Source organism: Schistocerca americana, chromosome X (assembly GCF_021461395.2).
Source record: "Schistocerca americana isolate TAMUIC-IGC-003095 chromosome X, iqSchAmer2.1, whole genome shotgun sequence".
Classification (NCBI taxonomy): Eukaryota; Metazoa; Arthropoda; class Insecta; order Orthoptera; family Acrididae; genus Schistocerca; species Schistocerca americana.
The window spans coordinates 787,263,930-787,282,746 of record NC_060130.1 but is presented as its reverse complement, the minus strand read 5'-3'; the positions used below and the strand labels follow the sequence as shown (position 1 = coordinate 787,282,746).

Here is an 18,817-nt window from a genome sequence, read left to right as displayed (position 1 = left end):
CTCATGAGTCAAGACCAAAAATACCTTTCCTCGCAATCTATGAAGAGGTTTTGGATCATGCTAATGAGAATGAGATGTTCCTTAAGATAATTGTATGGCCCCTCCAGACTTCTTCTTCTTCTTCTTCTTTAATTTCCAAAGTTGAAAATCTTGTTGAAAGGATGAAGAATTGCAATTACAGACGAGATAAAAGAAAATTCGCAAATGGCACTTCGCACAATCCAGCAAGAGGCATACCAAGACTGCTTCTGGAAGTGGAAACCGCATTGGGAGCAGTGTATCAATTGTGGAGGAGAATGTTTCGCAGGAGACTATGGACTGTAAGTTAAAGTAAGTGTAGAAAAATTTTGTGGACAAAGTTACAGAATTTTTTGAAAAGGCCTCGTATAAGTATAGGTTGGTGTGTGTCTTCTTCCGGTACACAATACAGCCCAATGTGCCTGCCACTCTTCATTTTAACAAGACTTCCAGAAAGGGGAGCACTCCATCCACTTTCACTTCCATGGTAAAACTGATGTTTGGGTGTATGGAACTGAGATGTATGATGAAGTAATTCAGCTTCTCTCTTCCATATAGCCATATTACAATGGTGTCATCTACATACCAGAAGAAAAAGGCAGCCAATTGGGCGGAGTCCAGGGTTTCCTCCTCAAAACGTTCCACATACATGTTGGCAAAACTGGTGAAAGTGGACACTCCGTGGCTACTAGTTCCGCCTGCTCGTAGTAGCCACAGTCGAAAAAAGAAAGTACATCAACATCAAAACACGCCCAAAAAGGTTGGTCTTCTCTATGTCAAATTTATGGCCAATAAGTTCAAAGGATTCTTGTAAAGGCACTTGCACTCTAATCAAAACAGACACAAAATCAAAATTTTCGAGGACGATGGTGTCCTTAAAATTAATGCTGTTAAGGTGTCCCACAAAATCCACATAGTAGTGAATGCGATGTGAACACTTCCTGACGTAAGTGTTAAGCAAATTCTTCAGGTATTTAGTGAGTAGGTACGTTGGGGCACCATTGTTACTAATGAGGCATAAAGGTACCCCATATTTGTGAACTTTCGGCAGTCGCTAAAGTCCCAGTGGAAATGATGCTCTGTTGCAGCTTCTTAACAACCTTGCCTGAAAAGCCAGATACTTGGAGAAGTGCCATGGTCTTCCACTCCGCCTTCTTCATAGAATTTTGTCGATTTTCCAGTATGCACCGTCTTCTAGCAGGCCAAACATTTTCTCAATCTAATCTTTGTGAGATAGGACAACAGTTGCTTTGCCTTTGATGACTGATAAAAGTGCATATCTGAATCTCCTCTTAATTCCCATAAGGCTGCCCACTCCTTGCAACAGACAATCAGTTTCCCATGTCTTGTTCATGTGACAGCACAATAGGTTTCACGATGCACTTCTTCAGCTGCTTCAGGTGAAATGCATGTGGTTGCCTGTTCCACTGCACTGATGATGTCCATGATAGGTGAGAATTTAGGAGTGGGTGCAAAACGGAGACCTTTCTTAAGAACTGAAACCACAACCTCATCCAGTTGCTTGGCCGTGAGATTGCTGATAATCTTACAGGGAGCATCAGAAGGTTGTCTCTCTGATGTGTTCCAATTTTGATGTTTGATGTCTGGTGGCCTTCCTTTGTGCGGAGTTCTTTGTGGCCCACGTGACAGCACCAATCCATTTCCAGGTCCAGGAACTGAACTACTGCTCCAGCTGTAGATGTAATTTAAAAAGTTCTTTGTTAGTCGAGTCCAGGCTGCAGCAAGTGGCTGGGCTGGTTTGTTTATCAATTCTTATGGCTGCCTCTGAGTCGATGTGATGTGTTACCTTGGTGAAGTTCAGCACCAGATGTTCTTCACAGCATCTCATAAGAAATACAAATGCACTCAGCAAGTGGCTCATCTGGTGGTGCAGCTTGTCAAGTATTTTCATGCTGCAATACATTTCCTCCCAACAGAATTATGTGATGACTCTTGTTCTGATACTTTCTTACATCAACATGAAGAAATTTTAACACAATTTGCCATTTATTAATTAAGTTACAATTTTAATTGTGAATGTACACTACTACTTCAAATGAAGTACGTATAATTATACTAAACATGAAATTGTTCACATGGAAACATTAATGCTTTCACCAGAAAATGAATTCACACATTATCCACCTAAGTGCTCCATGCAGTATGTCGGTCAGGCATAAGACTACTCTGACTTTCCCTCGTTTCATTATTTTGAAACTGTCTAAATAATGTGTACATTAATTATTTCAGGAAGAGGGACACATTCAGAATAAGGTAATATTTCATAATATATACTTACATTGCATTTACCACAATTCCTAATCCTGCTACCAGCATCATTGTTTGTGTTTTTATTGCATATTTCCCACTTAACATTCGATGTACTGCCAAGTACACAAAAACTGCAGTTATTAACCATATGAGCAGTATGCTTGCAAGGGCACATAAAATTTCTGAAAAAGGAAAAAAAGTCAGTACCTTCAGTTGAAACAACTACACTACTCCATATCAATAGCCAAAAATAAACCCTAACACAAATTAAACAAGTTAGAAATCATGTAATCTTCCTTAATGAATATAATGCACACAAAAGCTTTGAATAAATTACTGACATTAATTCTTTTGTAACACATTTCAACTGTTTAAGACTTCAACTTCAATGTAGAATCCTCCTGTAGAATACAGGGTACTTCAACAAAGCAAAACCATGCTCTTCACAATACAAGATATAGTTTACGGCATGAAATCAAATCAGTGTATACCAAGGAAATTGTTTTAGGGGGAGCCGGAATGATCCATCTCCTCCGTGTTAATTTTAGCAAATAGAAAGAACATTTTTTCTAAAACCATTAAATATATTGCTCTGAAATTTGGACTAACATGTTCAGTGAATATTTATCTACAAAGTTATACTGCCATGTTAAGAAATATTTATTGGTTTTTGTTTTACAATTTTTTTTTAACAGATGTTTATTTTTTTCTCTTAAATTTTGCACTGTTTCTTCTATAACTCTTGAATTATACAATACAAATTCATTGATATACTGTTAGCAGTTTTTGAGAAAATGTTCCTCGAAGATGAAAATTTTAAAGTTACAGGAAATGGCTTCCAAAGTTTTTTAATACGTTTCTGCCCCATACGATGGGCATCCTCTTCTTTTTCCAGTGTTAGTTTCCTTTTCACTGGTCTTTTCTTTCATTTTCCTGCATGTTGTAGGCTTTTGTCTCTTCTTCCTGCACATCTTAGTCTTTCTTCATCAAACAGGGGCATTGTGGAAATGGTGGTGTGTCCTGGTTGGAAACCGAAACCTTTCAGCACATCACATTTGATAATGTTTCCTTCATTGTATGTTGCCACTGCATCATACACTCCAAAATGAAATGTTTTTATCTGTACAAACACACTTTTCGGAATCCTGACCCAAATTAAATTATTTACACTTTCGTTTGGATTTTGTGTTTTCCCATGTAAACACTTTTCCAATAAACTTGGCTGTGATAAATCTCTGAATATGGGATTAATTACATCAATTACAGAATTTGGCAAACCGCTTTTACAGGCATCTTCCTTTCCTGATTGGTACTTACACCATGAGTCATCACCTGTGGGGCACAGTGCATGTTGCGGGTGCTCATTTGTTGATGCAGTATGAAAAAATAATGCCCATACTGCTCTCCTCATATGCTCAATGCTTTTTGTATTTTGCCTAATTGCTCACCCATAATACTTCTGCAATCTATCTATTGCTTGACCTGTCAATCTTCCTCTTCCTCCAAGGGTCTTACCATTACTAAGCTTCTGGGATCCTAATGTCTGCTTTAGTTTGCGCAAGTGAGCCCCCATGTGTTTCTGCACATGTCCAATGCACTCCTGTTTTTTAATGTGGATTTCATTGCAATAAGGTTTGGGTTCCTCTACAGCTTTATATCCCTTAGAATCACCATCTCCTACATAGTTAGTGTATCGTACATTATACCATTCCTGTGATCTGGAAAAAATTGTTTTCACTCCCTCTACTTCATCGCTCCACTCGTGCCATAAAAATTTGCTTCACAGCTTTCACTATGTTCGACCTTGGAATTGCCCTTACATCTACAATGTTTTGAGAGAATAGCAACATCAATTACATTGCAACTGTCTCCACTGGTAGCTGTCACAACTCCATTTAGAGATTTATGACCTCTACGTTGCCATGATCCATCTAAAGCAACAGTTAAATCTCTACAATTCCCATTATCTGTCACAGCTTCTTCAACTGCTTTCTTCATTGTTGTTTGAGCAATATCTTCAGCAGAAGATCCCACCAATTCATTATAAAATCTAAACTTTGTTGGTGGTTTTGGGAAGTTCATAATTCCACATAACATTGTCCCTGCAGCACTGCCCTTGCCAATGCAACGCAAGCCATACACTAGCCTAAAATTTATATCATACACCTTCTTTCCACTATTACCACTATGAGGAATACTGTTTGAATTAGAAAATGAAACTTCTGCAGCACATTTGTTACACTTCAATAACGTTTTACATGCCAAACCATTGTGTGAAGTTATTTTCAATTCCAGTCCTCTTTCTTTCCAAACTTGGCATAATACATTATGTTTCAAAATATTAGAAAGCAAGGAAATGTTAATTATTTCATTCACATAATTACTGTCACTGTCATAGTTTTCACATTTTTCTTTGCTGTCACAAAGTTTCTTGCTGGAAGAAGTTCTATCACATTCATTTGGAGTAGTCGGTGAAGCAGTCTGAGCAGCATCTCCCTTCAATACAACAAAATATTTCTTCTTCCATTCATTGTGCCTTTTCTTAAGCACTCGATTGCTGAAACGGAGCATATTGATATCCACAAACCAAATACGTAAAACAGGTACGAGCAAAATTCGTCAAATACGCAGAATTGAACAGCTAAACAACACAAATCAAACTCTACAAGTAAATACACACGGTATAGCGTTTATGTTTACTGATATGAACAGTCACTTGTCACAGAGATAAAGCCATACAACACTGTCTAATTCCGCAAAGATACCCTGCTTGCACCCAGCGAGCGTCGTCGTCAGAGGTGACACACAAAGTCGCTACAACCGTTTACACGTCGCGTCAACTTTGCAGCGATAAAAAACACTTAGAATTCACTTAGAAGAGTGAAACTGATTTGTTTTACTCAGAAAACTCCAAATAATTTTACAATGAAAAAACCAAAAAACGTTAATTTTGTCATTTTCATTGTTCCGGCTCCCCGTAACTTTTACTGATCATTGTGATAAAAAAATTAAAAAAGGAAAAGCATTGCTATAGTGCAGGTTCCAAATTCACAAGACTCACAAGGCAAAAATTATACAAGACAATTAAATAGAGTAATACAGAAAGAAACACATTAATGAGGATATTCACTAAGGAAATAATTAAACAGGCCAAACAAACATGACATCCAATGTCAAGTTCAGAGGAATGCTTTCAGTGTCCATCAAGATAAAAGCCAGAGTCAGGCAGGAAGATGGGGGATCTTCCCCTTACTCTTTAATTACATCCTTGATAAAATGTCAGGGAATGGATATGAAAAATGAAAGGAATGGATGTAATTTGATTTGGGTGCAAGAAGAAAAAGGAAACAAAGACAGACTGTCTGACACGACTGTGGTAGTCAAAAGTACTCAGCTCCAGAGACGAGGCTAAGCAAGTTTACAGATCTCTCCTCAGAAGATATGTTTATAACCAACATCAAGACAGCTCCTAGATGGATGACATTATGAATAGAGAAATCCCTAAGCAAAGGGATAGAAACTAGTCTGACAGAAAAAGCAGCTGTGTGGACACAATGAATTTAGCATACAAGCTCATTGTGAACATCTACTAGATTAGATTAGATACACTTTGTTACATCGATCCATAAAGAGAAGATCATCAAGGTTGTAGAACACATCATAAAACAAGCATATATAGCCTAACTCATATTTATAAAAAAAATATATAAGGTGTTATAACCTTTATTCACCACTAATTGCGTGGATATTCAAACACACTCACCTAGAAACAATAGCTGGTTACATGATAACAACACAGTATCTCTTATTCGACTGCCGTGCCGTGACATGCAGCCGGCGCTGTTCGTAGCCAGGTGGCGCTCCCACACTCAGCCGAGTTGCGGAGCGCCTCTATCGCCGTTTACACGTACTGTCGTGGCAGCACTGTTAAATGTCGAAAAAAAAAAACACACACTCACTTCCTTGGAGACATGGACAGTGTGGAGACATCCAGGGCCTCTTGTGAGGCCCTGAGAAGATCCAGCGGAGAGACACGACAGTATGGTCGAAAATGTCCAGGACGGAAGCTTGTGCGTGGAACATGCCTCCTGGACGAGATGATGGGTGAAAACTCCGGAGCAGCATCCATAGGTGTCGTGGACCTGGGGGTGTGCTCCAGCGAGATGGGTCCCGGAGAAGGCGGTGTCGTGACTGGGGCCGGTTCCGGCGTACTCTGAAGCAGTAGCGACGTCGGCTGCATCAACACGTACGGTAGATCGGCAGCAGCGACAGGACTGGCTTCTTGGGCTGGTGGAGGCGAAGGAAGGGGCAGTGGCACCGGCGTGGCCACCACTCGTGGGCGCATCTGGTCATAATGGCAAACAACCATGCCGTCGTCCGTACGTATTTCACAAAGCCGGCGGCCGCGAAGAGCCTTGACCACCCCTGGAATCCATTTAGGGCGAGATCCATACCCTCGTGCCCACACGTCGGCGCCCACCGAGTATTTTCCCGCACTTGGGGACACAGCACAAGGCCTGACAGGGTGAAGCAGGAGCAGTAGAGTGCACGGTTGGCGGCCATGCAAGACTTCAGCAGGGCTGCGATCACCCAGAGGCGTGAAGCGATAAGACCTCAGAAATTGCAGCAGAGCATCATCTGTGGAAAAATCACTAAAGAATTTTTTCATCTGGCTTTTGAAAGTGCGGACAAGGCGCTCGACCTCCCCATTCGATTGCAAATGGAAGGGCGGTGCTGTAACGTGATGAATCCCTTGTCCAGTAAAAAAATCATGGAAGACCTGCGAAGAGAACTGAGGGTCATTGTCCATGACTATTGTGGATGGAAGAGCTTCTAGCGCAAAGATTTTGGACAAAGCCAGCGTCGTCGCCGCAGTGGTGGGCAACGGACATCGAACAACAAACGGAAACTTCGAGAAGGCGTCAATCAGCAGTAGCCAATAAGTACCGAGGAAGGGGCCAGCAAAGTAAGCGTGCACCCGTTCCCATGGCTGCGCCGGATCAGGCCACGGAGAGGGCATTGTACGAGGTGCAGCCAGTTGTTGAGCACACTGACCACACGCAGCAACCATATGGGCGATGTCCGAATCAATACCGGCCAATAAATGTGCCTGCGAGCCAGGGACTTAGTCCGAGAAATACCCCAATGGCCTTCATGCAACAGTTTGAGAGCATCTTTGCGAAGAGAGGCTGGCACCACGACCCGTGGAGATGCGCCATCCATGGCCAGAAGAACAACACCATCACGAACAGACAGACGAAGGCGCAAGGCATGGTAGTTGCGAAGGGGATCCGATGCCCGGCCCTGGGTCCTGTCCGGCCAACCCTGTTGAACAAAACCGATCACCTGACGCAGGACCGGGTCCCGCGCAGTAGGCGACGTGACCTGCGAACCTGTAAGTGGAAAACCCTCGACCGCATGACGTTCTTCCTCATCAATGTGGAAACAGAGTAGTTCATCACGATCGAAAACCGGGTCGGGGCCCATCGGCAATCGCGGCAATGCGTCAGCGTTGGCGTGCTGGGCCGTGGGGCGATAGTGAATCTCATAGTGAAAACGAGACAAGTATAAGGCCCAACGTTGCAGGCGGTGAGCTGCCTTATCCGGAAGCGACGCCGATGGGCTGAACAGAGAGACCAGCGGCTTGTGGTCGGTGATGAGGTGAAACTTAGAACCATACAAAAAAAACGCTGAACTTTTTTAGAGCATAAACGATAGCGAGCGCCTCCTTTTCGATTTGAGAGTAACGCCGCTGCGCATCGTTGAGGGTCTTGGAAGCATAGGCGATGGCTCGTTCCGACCCATCCTCATACCGATGGGCGAGAACAGCCCCTAGGCCATACTGTGACGCATCAGTCGCCAGAACCAAGTGCAGACCCGGACGGAATGTGGCAAGACAAGGCTCTGACTGCAAATGAGCCTTCAGGCGGACAAAAGCCTGCTCACACTCGTCGGACCAACAGAAAGAGACGTTTTTGCGTAACAGTTGATGCAGAGGATGAGCTACCGCCGCCGCGGATGGAATGAATTTGTGATAATAAGCAATCTTGCCTAGAAATGCCTGAAGTTCTTTGACCGTAGACGGCCGGGGTAGAGCGTTAATGGCCGCAACGTGCTGACGTAGAGGACGTATACCCTCACGGGACAAGTGGAAACCAAGATACATAATGAAGGGTTGGAAGAACTGTGACTTGTCCGGATTGCACCTCAACCCAGCTGAATGCAAAACCCGAAACAGTGAACGCAAATTGCGAAGGTGCTCCTCAGTGGAGGCCCCCATGACAACAATGTCATCCAGGTGGTTTATGCAGCCGGGAACGGAAGCCGTGAGCTGTTCCAAAAACCACTGAAAAATGGCCAGCGCGCTAGCGACGCCAAATAGTAACCGCTGGTACTGATACAACCCACAAGGTGTGTTGATGATGAGAAATTCCATGGATGAAGCATCCAACGGCAACTGATGGTACACCTCCGATAAGTCAAGATTGGAAAAGAACTGGCCCCCAGTGAGCTTGGTAAATAACTCCTCAGGACGGGGAAGAGGATAAGTGTCAATGAGGCTCTGAGCATTGACAGTGGCTTTAAAATCACAACACAATCGCAGACTCGCGTTTGGTTTAGAAACCACCACGATTGGTGATGCCCATTCGCTGGAGGTAACAGGAAGGAGAATCCCTGAAGCTGTTAACCTGTCTATCTCAGCCTTGACAGGTGCACGCAACGCCACCGGAATAGGGCATGCCCGGAAAAACTTAGGGCGAGCTGTAGGTCTAAGAGTAATGTGGGCTTCAAAATCTTTGGCACGACCCAGACCAGCAGAGAACACGGACAAAAATTCAGAACACAATCCATCCAGCTGTTGATACGGAATATCCTCAGATATGAGGTGCACATAATCATCAATGGAGAACAACTGGAAAGCATCATAACCGAACAGGTTTTCAGTGCCCGCGTGATCCACCACATAAAACATGAGGGGCCTAACAACAGACTTGTAGGCAGTGGAAGCATCAAACTGGCCAATGATAGGAATTTTCTGTTTATTATAAGTTCTCAGATTTCGCGTAACTGGAGACAAGGGAGGGGAGCCCAACTCCAAATACGTGTGAGAATTAATGAGAGTTACCGCAGAGCCAGTGTCCACTTGCATGCGAATGTCTTTATCCAGAACACGAACAGTAACAAACTTATTTGTTTGAGAAAGCACACAGTTAACATCCATGTCAGATGCCTCGTCCTCGTCGACAGGAACTTTAGGGGACTGACACACAGAAGCAATGTGGCCTTTTTTCCTACAATGTGGCCCAAAGTTTTGGACACGCGGCCCTGTCACGCTGTACGAAACAACGTGGACAAGAAGGAAGTGCGGAACGAACCTGCTTCTGTGGTTGCTGTTTTCGCTGTGAGCGTTGCAGCCCAACGCGACGTTGTTTACGTGAGTGAACCGCCGCCACATCTTCGTTCTCCTGTGAAACAGGCAAATTGGCCATGTCGGAAGTTGGCTGTACAGCGTCTACATCACACCACGTGTTTCAAAGGATTGACGGATGCTTAGAACTTCCGACAACGACGGGTTTGGCAGTTGTAGGGCACGTTGCCGAACTTCTTTATCAGGAGCAAGCCATACAATAGCATCCCTAACCATTGAATCAGCATAAGACTCATGATGAGTGTCCGTGACAAACTGACATTTCCTACTCAGACTGTGTAGTTCCGCCGCCCAAGCCCAGTAAGATTGATGGGGCTGTTTATGACACCGGTAGAACGCCACGCAGGCGGCAACGACGTGGGTGTTTTTTCGGTAATAGTTAGACAATAAGTCACACATTTCTTGGAAGGACAGAGGGGCAGGTTCCCGCAGAGGGGCTAACTGAGATAGCAGCTGATAGATCCGTGGGGAAATCCAAGATAGAAATAACGACTTACACATAGGAGCGTCGACAATGCCGAGAGCCAACAAGTGTTGCCACGAACGCTTCTCATAATCCTCCCCAGTCTTCAGCAGCCTCATCGTAAGGAGGGAATGGAGGCAGAGAAGAGGAAGACAGACGATGAGTAAGCAACGTCGACAACGCCTGAATAGCAGCCATCAGCTGTGTTTGTTGTTCAATGAGCGCTTGCATAAGCTGTTCCATGTCTGCCCCATCACGAACACACAAATCCACAACGCAGTGAAAATATCCGACCTCGTCGCCAAAAAGTGTTATAACCTTTAATCACCAATAATTGCGTGAATATTCAAACACACTCACTTAGAAACAATAGCTGGTTACATGATAACAACTCAGTATCTCTTATTCGACTGCCATGCCGTGACATGCGGCCGGCGCCGTTCGTAGCTAGGTGGCACTCCCGCGCTCAGCCGAGTTGCGGAGCACCTCTATCGCCGTTTGCGCGTACTGTCGTGGCAGCACTGTTAAATGTCGTGGCACTGTCACAACATAAGGTAATGTCCGTTTAACAAATCCTAAGTGAAATGGTCATTATGAATGTAGAATAAATCAAAAAATATTTTTGCTCAATAGGTAATACCAAACTTGTTTAGAAGAATTCGTTTGATCGATGCAACATTATGACATTACCAGACAGTGGGCTGCTATGAAGCCTTATACACAGCAGGAAGTCTGAATCTATTAAGAACAAGATTGCTTAGGAGGATAGCAACTGTCGAACACAAACTCACAGCAGGATATTGAAATCTTAAAAAACAGCAGACAGTGAAATCAAGAATTATATACCCAATTAGAGAGGAAGTTGAACACCATCAAAAAAAGAAGGAATATGTTTTTACTGTCGTACTCAGTGCAGGTACCAAAAGTTTAGTTTCACTCAGCAGGAAGTGAAGCAGTGGCTTGTGGAACTAATGACATTTCCAAGTGATTGGTAATCACAAAGTTCACTTAGTTAATGGCTGTTAGAAACAGAGTCCAAAACAGTGCAATGTTGTCATAAGTGTACAAGATCAGTCAAGAGCGAACACCAAAAGATCAAAAACTACAAAACAATGACCCTACAGTGTATCAAATGGTGTGAACTGAAGGCTACAAGTGATATCACGTAAATAGCAGTATGCGACTATGTCCATGTATTTAAGAGCAGAATGCTGCTAGAGGGCATGCTCATGCTCATTGTACTCTCACGCTCACTGTACTCTTGGCTTGTGCCATCTGCAGAGACACAAGGAACTGTATCTATTTGCTGGCTGCTGTATTTCAGACCCCATGGTGAACGTGCAGTTTGATGGGAATCTGCATTAGCCTGATACAAAAACGTTAAATGGACATGTCCTTAGAAAGGACCACAGCAGGGAAACAACAGATATTAAAATTTCTGGCGAGTAAGAGAAACAGACTACACTGGATTCAACAGGTTAAAAGGGATTTGAAAGAAATGTGATTTCAGGAAACAGATTTACAACAAGGTAAGTTTCAAATACAAATTAAGGCTGTCATAGGCTTTCAGGGCAGGATTAGATCAGGACAAAAACAACATGCACAAAACAGCAAAGTAAGTTCCAAAGTATGAGAATGAAAGAATACTAGACATGGACAAAGACTATAAGAAAATAAGCTGACACGATAAAACAGCCAGAATAAAACTTACAATGTGATATTTTAGAAAAATGTTCAGAAGATTGAAGAAGCAGTCAGTACATGCTCAGTTCCCAAGAAAGTATGAACATTCTGGGTAACATATGATTTGATTTTTTCATGCTGGAATATAGTGCTGATGTGAGCAACCATTATCCATTTAACCAAAATAAATGTTGATATTCTGTGATGTCCTACCTAACCACTACTTTTAATTCTATACAATGCAGCCAAATACAGTGTGAATCAGTTATGGCAAGGGCGTTGCTGCAGACCGTATTTTAATATGTTGCATTAGACAAATATGACTACACGACACGCAATTTGAAATTATCGACAATCCTGCCTGTGTGAATTAGATATCAGCTATTGCTTTGGAGAAGTTTTAACAAAACTGTTGTGGATTGGCAAGAGAGCCAACCCGTTATGAGAGGAAGCCGAAAGGCACGCATTTTAGCTCACGCAGGCTGGCTTGAGGTCTGGAACAGGTAAAGGAAATTAGACTAGCAAAAACGGACATAGCTGTGGAATACTTAACTTTAATCCATAAATGGTGAACATCGCTCTTGAAGGTACATGTTTTACAGCATCAATAGTAACTGGTAATGGTGCCTTGCTAGGTCGTAGCAAATGACGTAGCTGAAGGCTATGCTAACTCTCGTCTCGGCAGATGAGAGCGTATTTTGTCAGTGAACCATCGCTAGCAAAGTCGGCTGTACAACTGGGGCGAGTGCTAGGAAGTCTCTAGACCTGCCGTGTGGCGGCGCTCGGTCTGCAATCACTGATAGTGGCGACACGCGGGTCCGACGTATACTAACGGACCGCAGCCGATTTAAAGGCTACCACCTAGCAAGTGTGGTGTCTGGCGGTGACACCACAAAAACATCACAGGAATCTGCTTCAGTAAACACCACAAACTATACTTCTCAAGTCTCCTTAAGAACTCAAAAGACACTATTTCTTGTCTAGCCTGCTCATATGGCGTGATGAGTATGAAAAACTGTGAGGTACAATGTAAAAGTCAATATAGACTATCGATATACTATCGGCAGATGTGGTTTCTTGTTTTGTTTCACAAGATTCTGTAGGCTCACTTTAAGATTAATTGGTCACAGTCACAATTAGCAGTTTTAAAAACAAAGTGATGTGTTAACTCAAGACATCCTATGAATATGGGCATTCTAAATACAAAATGGCTCTGATGAGGCCTGAACTGTTACCCTGTGTCTCATTTTGTTATGACATTAAAAATGATGTTGATATTGCCTTTTAGACATTAAAAACATATGTAAATATGCAGATGTATTTGTGTCAATAACCAAAAGAAATCAATGAAAAGTAGAAGACCCTGTTAACCAAATGTTTCAAAATGAATGGGAATTAAATCTTTGGCACAATTCATTTTCATATTACTACTTCAGATACAATTGTAACACAGAAACTGCTACATTTCTATATCACAATAGGTTTAAGGCTGTGATCTGCTTTATGAACACCATAGTTTTCCCAGACAACAAGCCACATTTCAGTAGTACTGAGGTACCTTCAGAGAGAACGTTTTTGTTGTCTAACCCGCAAATATTTCCAATGGGAGAAAACTATTACATTATCTGTTAGAAGACAATTTTATCTACACTATATGATAAAAAATTTAGCTTGCCTTATGTTAACCTACCTGGTTCTGAGTTCTTAGTATAGGGGATGGGGTGGACAAAACTGGCAGTTAGGAAGGAAAATATGCAACTAAACAACAGTAACTAGTAGGCTTTAATCCTGGTTCTGGCAATGTCAAAGTACATTCTGTTATATAAATCTTTGAAGTGCGTCCAGAAGAGATAAAAATAGTTTCTGCCAATTTACTGTTTGCTATATGATTTGGGAACATGAAGATCATTGCTATGTTTTCTGAATTTTTGCATAGATTGAACAAATAATGTATATGAGAAGTTTACCTGCCCTGAAGAATCCAAAAGTAAATTTCCTTGTAGGAGAATGTCTGCTCAACCAGATAGCAAATAAACTCACAAGGAATGCAACAACATCAGACATAAGATGCACTGCATCTGTCATGACAGCTAAGCTCCCAGCTGCATAGCCACCTATTATTTCTGCAACCTGCAAAATCAAATGCCATTACAACAAACATGTTGATATAAAATGTGATGCTTAATTTGTAGTAATTATTGTACAAAATGAGTATAATGTATCCATCCACAAGTCATACCATCAAAAACAACAGATTCTCTTTTAGGTGGTGTAACGATAAAATACTGAGCCTTTATTTGAGAGCAGTACAAATCTCAATATGATTGTTCTGACTAACATTTATAGTCATTAAAATACTCAAGATATGAAATGAAAATTCTTGAAGGAGGTCATATCTGTTCTCCAACAGTTCCCAAACTTGTGTGTGTTCTGTTCCTGTAGTCCAAGCCATCAATGGTACATCCTACTATAAGAAATAAAGAGAGTGAAACATTCCAAATGTAACATTATTTCTTTATTAATGAGTTTGCTTTGTCCACTTTTATCTCGATCCCACACAGTATGAATTCTCATATAGCTTCTCCTCTCCTTTTTGGCAGCATGAAACAAACTGAAACTACATGGCAAATTAAAACTGTGTGCCAGACTAAGACTCATACTCTGGACCCCTGCCTTTTGCGGGCAAGTGCTCTACCAACTGAGCTACCCAGGCCTGACTCACAACCCATCATTGCAGCTTTATTTCCACCAGTACCTAATCTCCTACCTTCTAAACTTCACAGAAGCTCCCCTAGAAACCTGCAAAACCAGTGCTCCTGGAAGCAAGGATATTGTGGAGACATGGCTTAGCCACAGCCAGCAGGATGTTTCCAGAATGAAATTCTCACTATGCAGCAGAGTTACACTGATATGAACCTTGATGCCGAATTAAATCTACGTGCTAGATTGAGACTAACTCGGGACCCATCAAGTACAACTGGTTTATGAACAATCTACACATTGAGTACAGATAAAATTTGTCTTACAATCAGAATACAATCTGGATTTTATAGCCATATAGAAAGGTCACTGTACTTTCTTTTTTCTTCCTGTCCATGCTCCTGCATTTGGCTACACTATTAGATGCAACCAACTGTATCAGAATAGGCTGCATGCGCCAGAACAAAAGCCAGCAGAAAGAGCATTTGCAGTTTCGGTGATAGCTGCAATTGGGTGATATCTTGGTCTTACTTCTCAAGTCTTAATTGAAACACAAGAGAAGCACTAAGCTAGGAAGAAAGATTAAGGTTTCAAGCCCCTTGGACAATAAAATCATACAAGATGGAGCACAAGCTCGGATTTAGCAGAGATGGGGAAGGAAAGTGGATATGTTCCTTGGGGGTTGGTTGGGTTGTTTGGGAAAGGAGACCAGACAGCGAGGTCATCAGTCTCATCGGATTAGGGAAGGATGGGGAGGGAAGTCGCCCGTGCCCTTTCAGAGGAACCATCCCGGCATTTGTCTGGAGTCATTTAGGGAAATCACGGAAAACCTAAATCAGGATGGCCAGACGCGGGATTGAACTGTCGTCCTCCCGAATGCGAGTCCAGTGTCTAACCACTGCGCCACCTCGCTCGGTATGTTCCTTGAGCATACAAGAAACTGAACTAGAGGGTTACAGGCGCTTGGGCAAGTCTCACATGTCTGTGATGTGTGATAGAGAGAGCGAGAGAGAGAGAGAGAGAGAGAGAGAGAGAGAGAGAGAGAGAGAGAGAATGAACATCACACAGCTTGGTGGAAATGGTTGAAGATGGCAAATACTACCTTATCTAATGACAGTGCTGAGTGCTCAGTGCACATGGCCATGCGCACTCACTTGGATGTCCCCACTTGCGCATATGTTGCGAAATCTCATGGGCAAAATGTGCTTCAGTTACTCACCGCAACACTTTACACTGCACGGTTAACACCAGCATTTTATATACCGGTACTGAAATCAATACAGTCCATTCCACATTTAGACATAGATTTTACAATAACCACCATTCTTTTAAATATTGATGGTGTTATCAAGATTGAGGCCATTAAATACAGAATATTTGTCAATATCTATATCTTATTGCCAGGAAGTTTAATATCTATATGGGTCGCAAAATAAAATGTTCATGGCCTTGCAAAAGGATCTAATTCTGTGGTTACCTCAACTGGTTAGCAAACAATGAGAAAATTCTATATGCTGAGGTGGCAAAAATCATGGGATAATTCCTAATATTGTGTTGGATCTCCTTTTACCTGGCATAGTGCAGCAACTCAGTGTGGCATGGATTCAACAAGGTGCATGTAAACACAGTCCACATCATTATGGAGCCACCACCAGCTTGCACAGTGCCTTACTGACAACCTGGGTCTATGCCTTCATGGGATCTGCACCACACTTTAACCCTACCATCAGCTCTTACCGACTGAAATTGGGACTCGTCTGACCAGGCCACATTTTTGCAGTCATTCAGGGCCCAACCATTTGAGCCCAGGACAGGTACTGCTGCCGATGTCAGCAATGGCACTCACATCAGCCATCTGCTGCCATAGCCCATGAACGCCAAATTTCGTGGCACTGTCCTAACAGATACATTCGTAATGCGTCCCACATTGATTTCCGCGGTTAATTCACACAGTGTTGCTTTCTGTTAGCACTGACAACTCTACGCAAATTCCGTTGCCCTCAGTAGTTTAGTGAAGGCTGTTTGCTACTGTTTTGTCCATGGTGAGAGGTAATGCTTCAAATCTGGTATTCTCTGTACACTCTCGAAATAATGAATTCCCTAACGATGTCAAAGCTGGAATATCCCTCAAGTCTAGCTTCAACTGCAATTCCATGTTCAAAGTCTGTTAATTCCCATCATGCTGCCATAATCATGCCAGAAACCTTTCCACATGAATTACCCGAGTACTAACGACAGCTCTCCCAATGCACTGCCCTGTTATACCTTGTGTACACGATACGACCACCATCTGTATGTATCACCTCATTGTATTCCACTACTATGTTATTATCTGACTGGCAGCAGCAGACGTCAAGAAGAACTTGTTACTCTGAATAAAAAATACAGATACAGGATATTGTAGAAATGAAGATGCAGTGCCTTAACAAATTCACTACTTACCATGAAGACAACGCACATGCCAGTAGCCAACAACAGTTTTCTGCATTCTGATGAAGTATAAGGTTGCGATGAAACATGATGACAGTGTGTTGTCTCACAAGGTGTGAATGTTGTGATGTTGCTGTCGCCATTAGAAAACTGAAAATAAGAGAACAGAGCTATAGCCAGTTTAGTGAAAGCAGCCACTAAAAAACAAACCTTACATACAACAAAAACAAAAAGAACGACACATGATGAAGAAATTATCTCAATGGGATGGAAATCAGTAGATGTGAAGTACATGTACACACAAACAAATGATTACAATTTCAGAAAACTTGGATGATTTACTCAAGAGAAAGAGCTTGACAAATTGAGCAAGTCAATAGCATGTTAATCCATCTCTGGCCCTTGTGCAAGCACTTATTCAGTTTGGCATTGACCGATAGAGCTGTTGGATGCCTTACTGAGGGAAATCGTGTCAAATTCTGTCCAATTGGCATTTTAGATCAACAAATCCGAAGCTGGTTGGAGGGCCTTGCCCATATTGTTCCAAACATTGTCAACTGGGGAGAGATTGGCAACCTTGTTGGACATGGTAGAGTTTGTCAAGCATGAAGACTGGCTGAAGAAACTAACCGTGTGCAGGCATGCACCATCTTGTTGAAATGTAAGCCCAGGATGGCTTGCCATGAAGGGCAATGAAACAAGGTGTCGAATATTGTCAACATACCGCTGTGCCGTATGAGTGCTGTGGATGACAAGGAAAGGGGTTCTGCTATGAAATGTGCTGTCCTGTAAGAGTGCTGTGGATGACAACCAAAGGGATCCTGCTATGAAACATAATGGCACCCCACACCATGACTCCCAGTTGTCAGGCCATATGGTGGGCGACAGTCAGGTTTGTATCCCACTGCTGCCCATGGTGTCTCCAGACATCTCTGGTCTGGAATCTCCCTGACTGAAGTAAAATTGTCTTCAATGGTGAGTCGCAAGCTGATACCCGAAGACCAGAGGAGATATGCCAGGATATGCCCGAGACGACAGTGGGTACCAACCTGACAGTCACCCGCCACAAGCCCAACAACCAGGAGTGATGCTCTAGGGTGCCACTTCATTTCATAGCAGGATCTCTTTGATTGTCATTTGCAGTACTCTTACAGCACAACAGTATGTCAATAATATTTTATGCCCTGTTTTGTTGCCCTTCACAGCAAGCCATCATGGGCTTACATATCACCAAGATGCCCTTCCACAAATGGCGAGGATTTCTACTGCATGTCTACACATTTGCCAAACCCTACCTTGGCCAAGGTGGTCACTGGATCTCTCGTCAACTGGAACTTTACAAGCATGGCCCTCCAACCATCTCAGTATTTTGATGATCTAACATGCCAATTGGGTAGAATTTGACATAATAGCTCTCAGGAGGGCATCCAACAACTCTAACAATCAATGCTAAACCGAATAACTGTGTGCAAAAGGGCCAGAGATGGACCAACACATCACTGACTTGCTCAATTTGTGACACACTTCCTCTTGGATGAATCATCCATTTTCTGAAATTGTATCATTTGTTTGTCTGTACATTAATATGACATCTACTGATTTCCATCCCATTTGGATAATTCCTTCATGGAGCATCATCTTTCCTTTTGTCTTACAATGTATATCAATTCTGTAACAGGCACTATCCATAAATTTTCGCCTTCCTGTTGCATTTACATTTATCTGAAACTTTGGAGTTTCATACACTTAAATATTGTACAGCATAACTGCAAGAATTATTCAGGGCAAGAAATATCTTAACAGGACTCACATGGAGTATTCAA

At 42.5% G+C, this 18,817-nt stretch overlaps 1 protein-coding gene across 2 annotated transcripts in view; it reads right to left on the bottom strand.

Moving 5' to 3' along the window:
* The window catches only part of LOC124555262 (zinc transporter 2-like), an 87,681-nt gene that overhangs the window by 53,885 nt on the left and 14,979 nt on the right, over positions 1-18,817 (bottom strand). For both annotated transcript variants that reach the window (XR_006968529.1, XM_047129130.1), the window contains exons 2-4: positions 17,007-17,144; positions 13,832-13,994; positions 2,318-2,471 (exon numbers count right to left, since the gene is read on the bottom strand). Coding sequence is in view for 1 of the 2 variants with exons in the window: in XM_047129130.1 (XP_046985086.1) it covers positions 2,318-2,471; positions 13,832-13,994; positions 17,007-17,144 (455 nt within the window). In the remaining variant the exon portion in view is untranslated. The remainder of the gene's footprint in view (positions 1-2,317; positions 2,472-13,831; positions 13,995-17,006; positions 17,145-18,817) is intronic.